The 9,836-nt window shown below is 49.3% G+C and overlaps 1 protein-coding gene across 3 annotated transcripts in view; it reads right to left on the bottom strand.

The window, feature by feature from the left end:
- CPEB2 (cytoplasmic polyadenylation element binding protein 2) overlaps nt 1-6,435 on the bottom strand; it is a 54,917-nt gene extending 48,482 nt beyond the window's left edge. For 2 of the 3 annotated variants that reach the window (XM_035547195.2, XM_035547194.2), the window contains exons 1-2: nt 4,842-6,435; nt 2,400-2,678 (exon numbers count right to left, since the gene is read on the bottom strand). In XM_035547195.2, coding sequence (XP_035403088.1) covers nt 2,400-2,678; nt 4,842-6,299 — 1,737 coding nt within the window. In that variant the 5' untranslated portion in view covers nt 6,300-6,435. Of the gene's footprint in view, nt 1-2,399; nt 2,679-4,076; nt 4,439-4,841 lie in introns of those variants that run through there. The other variant, XM_050710389.1, reaches the window with a different exon arrangement.
- Between the last annotated feature and the right edge of the window lie 3,401 nt (nt 6,436-9,836).

The raw sequence follows: 9,836 nt of genomic DNA on the forward strand, positions 1-9,836 counted from the left end.
TCTTCCGAAATAGCTACTGTATCTTTAAGGATTCTCAATCTAAATACCTCAGCCTTTTATGGACTGAGACAAGCACAGTACAAATTAACAGGATGGGTGTTTGACAGCATCGCAATTGCCAGCACAAGTCCTGATGAAAAGCACCACGAGCTCTAAACTCTATTTAACTTTTCATTATGACTTCTAAGATTTAGCAGTCATTCCAAGGACTCGACCATAACAATAGCATAATAACTGAAAAAAAAAAGAACACAAGTTCAGTGTGGCAAAAATAATTTATGGAAACATCTAGTGTCTCCACAATAGCAGTGGGTAACACTGCAAGCCTTCAAATAGGAGTATTTTTACTGATTTCTACAACCATGACTTTATAAACGTAAGATAGATTTAAGTATTGATAGATCTATAACAAATACAGCTAGATAAGCAGGTCGATTTAATCTGTGGCTCTGGTGTTCACAGATGAGGCCAAGAACAACGACGCGCGCCCACCATTTCTCCGTGAGACTCTTCAGAAAAACCCAACATGAAAACCTAGTAAATTACATTAATGTTTCTAGAGCTGAATTTAAGTATTTTTTCCTACCCTAGTACATAGGGATGATTTAGATTATAATTAGAATGCATAAGACTTTTGTTTAGACATAAAAATTAGTTCATCTGTATCAGATGACCACTGCAGAAGCTTCTTAAAGTTTGAAGCACTAGTCATACCTCCTTGTAAAGCGTGTAAGTAAACATATTCACGACTTGTTCTTAGCTGCATGAGTTCTAGTGTGTACGTCACTGAAGTTTCAACATATGATGGCATTAATATTTTTAACCCAGTTTCTTAGGCTAACATCATCACAAGACATTTCAGTGTTTACTTTCAACTCTTCTTGAGGCCCTCTACCGCAAAGCATTACTTATCTGGAATCCGTTTTCCTGAACGGATCAGATTGAATATGTGAAGAATGGCATCATTTTTTCCATCTTTCTACCCGTGTAAAAATGATTCAACTAAGATGTTCCAGCTAGCAAGGCTACCTAATGAAACAGGTCTTCACAGGATATGCAAATCCTCTCCAGTTTTCAGGTCCGAAGAATACGCTTGGCAGCGCAACTTGAGTATGGCCAAAACAACACCATTAGCCTCATGAATATTGCAGGTATCAGAGCTCACTCAGACACAGACAGGACATGGCATTTCATGCCAAATAAATAGAACTCCACCAGCAAGATAGTTAAAAAAAAAAAAAAAGAACCCTTGTGGGAAATCACGTCCCAAAGAGCACCCCTTTGCTGCTATTACAGCCACATTAGGATTAGCTTGCTAATTGATGCAAATACATCTATACAAACCCAAATAGTTACGACGATGGCAAATCAAACTCTGGGTTATTCTGTGTGAAACCTAACCAAAACAACTGTAATAGCCGTATGTGGGGATGAAGAAAAATTCTGATTATTTTCCCTCCATATTATTAAAAAAACACTTTTGCTGGAATACGATAGCTGAGCATGAGATTGACTCAAGCCGACACAGTCATGAACAAAATTAAAGAATATACAGGATTCATGGACTAAGCCGCTATTTTAGAAAAGATGCGTTTTAAAATAAGTTCCCTGTGATCTTTTTGGTAACTTAAAAAAGCACAAAAACTATAAATTGTTAGAATGGCAACTGAAATTGGGATTCAAAATATAATTTCTTGGTAGCAGAAAACTGTGTTATGGCTAAATGAATACAGGCAGGTATGGGAAAAATAACATTTTACCAATAAATAATGCATGATGTCAGAGTTTTGTGACTTACCTAACATCACATAAAAAGTCACTAGCAAAATTCAGGCGATGAGCCCAGATTCTTAGTACATCCTGCTGTTTAACGCTTCCAGCCAAAATATAAGTTTGTAGAATGTGGAGAAGAAAACTAAAATCTCACTAATATGCAAGTGTCAGACTAGAATATCAGTAAAAGACTAACGTGACAAAGATTCAGAGCCATCTACAAGAGTTTGAGAGACATCTACAAGAGTTTGTAAGAAAATCTGTATACAAGGATAAGTGAACAAAACAAATGCTAAGTTTTAAAAGGGATTTATGAGAATATGAGCATTATGATAGGCAGAAAATACTTGCTAGATTAAACGTTTTTGCTCCTCTATTGCTGTGTCAATGGCCACATTTCTATCTTTCTCGACAGTCAATATTCTTCATTAACTGTAAGAATCACATATTTCTGAATACAATGAAAACATTGAGGTTAGTTGCAATTAAATAGTAAAAATTATATACAATTATACAATTTTCAAACCAAGTATCAGTACAATAACCACCGCTAATTCTCCTTTAGAGCGAAGGAAGCCAAAATGCTACACAAGACTACGAATGCACCATTTACATACCACCCTTACCTGTAAGGGAAGGAGAGTATTACTGTTGTTGTCAGTTCGGAAAACATTATCTTCAATCCACGATTTTGGTGTCAGTGACGGAGTGGAGCGAGTAAATTTAGGAGGAGCTATGACATTACCAGAAAAGGGCTTCTTCAAAGGAGAGATCTGGTTCATAGTTCCTGGAATTCCCATGTTTCCAGTTCTGCGATGGTCTCTGCCATGCATTCCTCCCCAGGATATATTTCCTGTGCTCCAGCCACTACTTTGATTGCTCCAGGGCGACTGCTTCAGAAGAGGCTAAAAAGAAAGATTCATTTATATTATGTTGAAAATACTTGAAATGTTTTCAACCTTCACAAAAAAATAAAAACCACCAAAAAACACACCAATCTGTCAATGCTCAGAAGATTTCTATAATCTTCTCTTTCCTGATATTGTATAAATTCATTACCGAGGCAAAAAAAAAAAGAAAATCTAATAGAGAGTCATAAAAAAATTGTGATTCCCACTCTCCTCCCACAGTCCTTTGTGTAACCAATTCAGATTGTTATCCTTTTAGTAACCGGTAGGATACTTTGAAAGTCCACAGTAGAACAATCCTAGGGTTAAAAATCATGTTACAGAAAGGCTCAGGCCTTAACCACCTAACTGATACATTATTTCGTATTACATAGAAAGATCTCCAGAAAAAACAACAGAAATTTCAAGGAGGTCACTTTTAAATTACCATTATTAAAAAGAGATTGGTGAGTAGGTATTTAAAAATTAAAATTCAGATGGCAGATTGAATTTTTTCCCCCAGTATCACTGAGTATCACTAAGTATTACTATATAAAAGCAAAGAAGAGAATCTGTTTGAAGAAGCTATCTTAACATTTCCACATTAAAATGCATTATTCTGAAACCACGGCTCAAGCATTTGTGGAGTAATGAACAGGACTATCTCTGGCATTCTGCAGCTTACTCTTTTTTTTTTTTTTTAAATTATCTCCCTATTTAGAAGCAGTACAAAGCATTTCTGTATTTAACAAGCGCACTATTACTACGCTCCTCAACATCACAATGTAGACTGTCTTTAGAGCAAAAACCTCGCAAGGTGACAAGTTTTTATTCCTAAAGCACAACTTGTGCTAAAACCTGACCTACAGCGGTTGTCCGTACTACCAAGAGGTGGACCCACTGAGCCTGACTGACAGCGAAGAACAACATTTATCTTTAGTGCTCTAAAACCCGACTGTTCGTGGAAAGGCCTTTTCTCAAGCATACAAGTGGGGTGCGCGTGAGGGGAGGATATTCTAAATTCGTTACTTTTATCTCAAAGCTTAGCTGCAAGCAGCCCTCAGCTTGTAATTTCAGTAACTTAAAAATTTAAACCATGTTGATACGTTATGCAGTAGATAAAACAGAAAGAAGGCATTATAACGCGCTCTCCCCGAGAAAACAAACAAAAAACCTAAAGACATTTTTTGGTCAAGTAATCAGGCAAACATCCCATTCTATATAATTATAGATAATTATGTTGTAAAACTTGAATACTTTGGTTGGAATTTTGGGAGAGGCCAGCCCCGTATTGTGAAACAAACCTTCAGAGATAATGCCAAACGTTAACAAGCCTCTAATATTGCTAGTTATACTGTCACGGACACCGCTTCTGTTTACCTACGACTTGTAAGAGAGAGAAAAATTCCCTACCACCTCAGTGTTAGAGAATGGCTTTGGAATTTCTCTGAAGAGGGCATTAGGTGCTACGACAACCAGCTCCCCCGTCACGACGCCTCCAAGTCGGACCTCGAAGGGGCACGCGTTAAAGGAGATTTCCAGTTTTGAAATCGTCAAAATAAATGCTTCACCCAGCCGGCTCCACCACCTAAAACTGACATAAGGCTATGCCTGAATTAAGGAAAAACGAAGATGAGGCCTGTCTAACCTAGGCCTTTCATGAGCGGGCGGACGGTGAGTGCGAGAGGCGGCTGCGGCGCGCTGGCAGGCACCGGCACCCGTCGGCTGCCCTCCCATCCCTCACAACCCCTACTTCGTCCTCAACTTCCATTTTAACACTGTTGGGGACTGTTAGAGCGCTTCAGGAAAATCTGCGGCGGAACCGCAGCAACCTGAAACACTGTATTGCGTTTGGATACAAATCGAAGCGATTTCGGGCAAAAGCCTGGAGATGTCAGCCGGGGTGACAGCTCCCCACAAGCCGTGAGGGGCTGTGGGGCCGGGGAGCACCACGGGCTCCGTTTGACAAGGGTGAAGCGACAAGGAGCCTCGAGGAAAAAAATAAAAACCACCTCCCCTCCCGTCCCCAAAACAAAACGGGGTCCGCGGGAGCCGAGGAGGGGCCGTCAGCCCCAGCCGCTCCACCTGCCGCGGCCACCCCTCGCCTCCCTGCCCGCCTCGTGTGCCCGTTCCCGGGCGTCCCCCGCTCGGAGCCGGGCTCCCCGCCGCCGCCCCCGGTACCTGGTGGTGGTTGTAGGAGTTTCTCTGCTGCAGGAAGGCGGCGGCGGCGGCCGCCGCCTGGTGTTGGTGCTGGAGCTGGGGGCTCACAGGGGATCTCCGGTTCTGCTGCTGCTGCTGTTGCTGCTGCTGCTGCTGAGGTAAATTCATCTGCGGCGGCGGCGGGGGGGCGGCGGCCGAGAAGGGGCTGCTGAAGGGCCCGGCGCACGGGTTGTGAGGAGACACCGGCGAGAAGCTCTGGAAGAAAGCGGGGTTGATCGATGACGGGATCCCCGGGTAGAAGCTGGTCTCGGACTCCGGGCTCGGCGGCGGCATGGCGCTGATCTGCCCGCCGCCGCCGCCGCTGGACGCCGGAGGCTGCTGCGTCTGCTGCGGAGGCGGCGACGAGGTCTGCACCGACCAGGGGGTGCCGAAGCCGGGCAGCGGCGGAGGAGGAGGGGAAGCCGCCGAGGAGGAGCCGCCCCCGCTCTGGTGATGGGGGCTGGGGATCTCCGGGCTCTGCAGGCTGCTGAAGCCAGAGCCCAGCCCGCCGGGCAGGAGGTTCCCGGGGCTGCCCAGCAAGTGGCTGTTCGGGGGGGACTCCATGGGGGGCGGCTTGGCTTTCGCCTGCAGGCGAGGAGGAGACGGCGGCGGATTCAGGCAGGAGGAGGCGGCGGCCACCCCCACATTGGGGTCGGCGGCCACCGGTGCCGGCGGGCAGGAAGGGGCGAGCCGCTCGGAGCCCCCCCGGTGCTCGGCGGGGCTGAGGGGCCGGTGGCGCGGGTAGTCCCCGGGCGGCGGCGGCGGCTCCGGGGGGTGACCGCCGAGGAGCTGGAGCTGCTGCTGCTGCTGTTGCCTGTGCTCCTGCTGCTGGTACTTGTCAGTGGGGTGGCTGAACTGCTGCTGCTGCTGCGGGGGGTGGTGATGATAGTCTGGGGGGTGGTGGTTATTCAGGGGGTGGCTGCTGCCGAGCTGGGCTGGGCTGCTGAGCGGCGGCGGCGGCGGCTGCTGCTGCTTAAACTCTTTCCTCTTCTGGCTCAGCTGAGGAGGCGGCGGCTGCTGCTGCGGTTGCTGCTTGTTTAAATCCTGGTGGGGGCTGAGACTGGGTTTAAAGTCAGAGGAGGGGTGGCCGGGAGGGGGGTGTCCTGATGCGGGGCTGCTGCCCAGCCTCTCGCCGCCCGGCTGCTGCTGCCGCTGCTGCTGTGTCACCCCCAGGAGCAGCTCATCCTGCATGGCGCGGGGATGCGCAGCGGCGGCCGCCGACGGGAACGGCGAGGGCGGCGGCACACCGGACACGCCGCCGCTGGAGGAACCGGTTGCGGTGGGTGAGAAGGGGCAGGAGGAGGAGGAAGAAGAGGAGGAGGAACGAGAGGCGGCTGCCGGGGAGGGGAAGGACCCCGCGTAGCCAGCGCCTCCTACACCCCACGGCGGGCTGGGGCTGCGGCTGGGGGCCGCTGCCGGCGGCAGACTGCGGTCCCCCATGGGCCGACGGGAGCTGCCCCGGCACCGCTGGGCGAGGACACCCCGCCCGGCTGGAGACAAAGATAATTAATTAATTCACCTGGGGCGGGGGTCAGGGGGGTGGTGAGCACTATCGTAGACCACTACGTAAGCCTAAAAATACCCGCTCCCTACAATAAAACCCTTGCCCTAACCTCCGCTGTACTGTTTTTTAAAAAATTGACCGTTTCGATAATAAATAACCCTATTTTATCAGCTTTTTTTTTCCTCCCCCCCCCGCTTTTCATTTATTGACCCCCGTCAGGGCAGCCCTTCCCCTCCCAGCCGCGCCCGCCCGCTGGATCATCCCCGAGAGCCCTTGGCAGGTCGCCTCCCCGGGGGCAGGCCGGCCCCCCCCCCCCTTCCCCTTCTTCTTCTTCCTCCTCCTCCCGCTACACAACAGTTCCGGGGCCGGGCACCGAGCAGTGGGCTCCGAGCACCGCGCGGGGCGGACGGGAGGCCGGCCGTCCCGCCGCCTCCTTGCCGAAGCGGGGCCCGGCTCCGCTCCCCCCTCCGCCGCCGCCTCCCCCGCCCCCAATACCGGCTGCCGGCCGGCCGCAACCCCCTTAAGAATGCCGGAACATTCGTCATAGTTACGTCACAGCGCGCCCCCGCCCCGCCCGCCCGGCCTCGGTAATGAGCCGGCTGGGGGGTCACGCCCCCCTCATGAATAATGCATGATGCCGGCAGCCCCGCCCAATCCCGCGGGGGGGGGAGGCTCGCACCGCCCAACGACGCAGGGCGCCGGTGGGCGGGGTGGGCGCTACCATTTTTATGGGGGGGGGGGACAAAGGGGGCTTGTTTGGTGGTTCGTTCCGCCGCCTGCCAGCCTCATTTGCATTGACGCAGGCGTGGGGAGGGGGCGGGGCGCGGCGGCACGAGCTGGGGGGCTGGCGAGGCCCGGCCGTTATGGCGCCGAGGGGAGCTCAAAGGAGGGGACAGGGAATACAAATAAACGTTGGAGGCGTGTCGTGGCTGGGCCTTTTGGGCTCTTCTCCAGGAATCTGTTAGTGGTCGCCGTCAGAAACTGTGTGGCTGCTTTCTGTTGGGCCAGTGGACCCTTGGCTATTGAAAACATCCCTTATTTGTTAAATTGGTGTGGGCTTGTTCTATGTGAATAAAATGCAGATTAAATACTGTGTATGTGCTCATCTCTGACGTGAACATGGGTCTGTGTGGGGGTGTATATTTGGGTATCCGTGCCACCTTGCAGGGTTACCACACACATACATTTGCAGCACAGAAGACTAGCTTATAAATATTTTCCTTCACTGTATTTCCCCTTAATGCTCCACCATTATTCATTACGTTGGCATCCGTTGTAATTCTGCAGCTGTCTTCCATGTAACTAAACGTAGGGTGCAGACCGAGGCCCTGCCGATGATGGCATGCTAAGGAAATGTTGCCGGCCGAGTACTGGTTGCGCTCTGAATAGCGAGTTGCTTCATGGCCCGGTCCTCACAAACATGGCTCTGGGGAGCTGTAGAACTGGTAGGATCCAGCTTCCCTCTGCCTCTGTGTCATGCGCCTGACGTTCGGTTATGTGCAAGCCCGAACAGAAGCTGTCCTCTACCTGGGGCGTTTGCTGGCATCTGACCAGGGTGGAAGTAGTGCTGTGCTGTTCTTTCCTGCAGCCAGCTGCCTATTGCTAGAAAGTGCATAGGAACTCGTTCATCTATTGTTTTTGTCCCCTCACCTTTAATTTGAGCCCAAATTCTAGAATATCTTCATTCAGAATAGTTATTGAGGTGTCCATGAGCTTTTAACTCATAGAATCATAGAATCATGAAGGCTGGAAGAGACCTTCAAGATCACCTGGTCCAACCATCCCCCTACCACCAATGTTACCCACTAAACCTTGTCCCTAAGCACCAGATCCAACCTTTCCTTGAACACTCCCATGGACGGTGACACCACCACCTCCCTGGGCAACCCATTCCAATGCCTGACTGCTCTTTCTGAGAAGAAATGTCTCCTCATTTCCAACCTAAACCTCCCCTGGTGCACAAGAACACTCATACCTTCTATGACAGCCTATGTCTACCATGGTAGCTATCTACTCCGATCATGCAAGTTTATTAAAACAACTTACATGGGGGGAATCTCATCACTTTTTAACCATGTATAAAGTAAGCATCCACTCTGAATTAGTTGGCTCATCTGCAAACAAAAGACAGGTGCTACCAAAGCATGATTCATCTTACTCTAATGCAGGTACATTTAGAGAGAGAAACCTGATCTCTCTCTGCTGATTTTGAGGAAAAATTTTGAGGCTGTATCTTACCCAGGAGTTCGGAGGTGCTCCTTGTTTGTGTGGCTTCTTAACCTTGCTACAAACAAGAGTGGCTGTGCTGAGTCAAACCAAGAGTCCTTGGGGCTCCTGTCCCTTCTGCCTCTGGTACAGGATCCCCACAGCCCTTCGTTCTTGCTGTATGCCAGGGTCAGAGATTCAAGCTTCTCCTCCACTAGATCAACTCCCTTCAAGAAGTGATGGGCCCTGTCCTTGGTTTTCCAAGGGCTTTGTCCTTTGTTTTCCCTCTCCTCTTCCCTATTTTTGACCATTTGCTATTCACACCCTGTTGCTTTCATTTTTTTTTCTCCCTTATAATCACTTGATTCCTTCTTTCTCTCTTATTTTTTTTAGCTGCCTCTTTGCAGGGAAGGTTTGAGATCATTTTTGGATTGGTCTAGTAGGAAAGGAGTAAAGCGTGTGAAAGCAGAAGCCTAAATTAATGTGTAAGAATAGGCTGAATGTGTAAACCTTCCTTCAGTTACCTCAACTGTTTGCTACTCAGGGTTTTGTGAGACATGCTTTTCCAGAGCTTAGGGGATGCTGGGACGCTCGGACACCGTGTTCCCCGATTGTCACTGGAAAGCGACCCTGTACCTGGGCCTGAAGAGCAGAGCCCCTGACCTGAATGATCTGGGGATGCTAGAGAGGAGCCACTTATCTCAGATGAGGAGCTTTGAGTAGACAGCAGACGTCGGGAGCAGCGAGTGCCGAGCCGTGTGCGACAGCACTGTACGTACCATGTAAATTGGAAAAAACAGGTGTTGCAAAACAAGCTGTCGGATCGGTAAAACCCAATATACCTAAGTTATGCTTCTTGCAGCCGTTAATCAACCTGCTCCTGTGTACTCGTAACAAACGTGCTGGGCATTGACTTCACCTGGGAGGCCTGTGGCAGAGCTGGGGCTGACAGCCCTCCTGGGTTTGTCAGTGCCGTACAGACAATGACCATCTGATTTTGTCTTGCTGCGTTCAGCATCATCCCCTGTGCGTGAAATTTTGTGTGCCAAACGGAACGAGCAACACAACACAAAGCGTAAAGACAAAGCTGATAAACTGCTAGTGTTCCAAAACACCTCTTCTGGCTGGAATTTAGGTGACATGAAAGGCATCATCAAGGCAGTACTTCTGAATTTTACCCCTGAGTGGTAATCGCCTCCTCTAGAAATTACCATGCACGGCTTAAGTTCCTGCCTTTTCATAAAACCAGTAGAATAACACCTGCTATT

This window comes from Cygnus atratus, chromosome 4 (assembly GCF_013377495.2).
Source record: "Cygnus atratus isolate AKBS03 ecotype Queensland, Australia chromosome 4, CAtr_DNAZoo_HiC_assembly, whole genome shotgun sequence".
NCBI classification, from domain to species: Eukaryota; Metazoa; Chordata; class Aves; order Anseriformes; family Anatidae; genus Cygnus; species Cygnus atratus.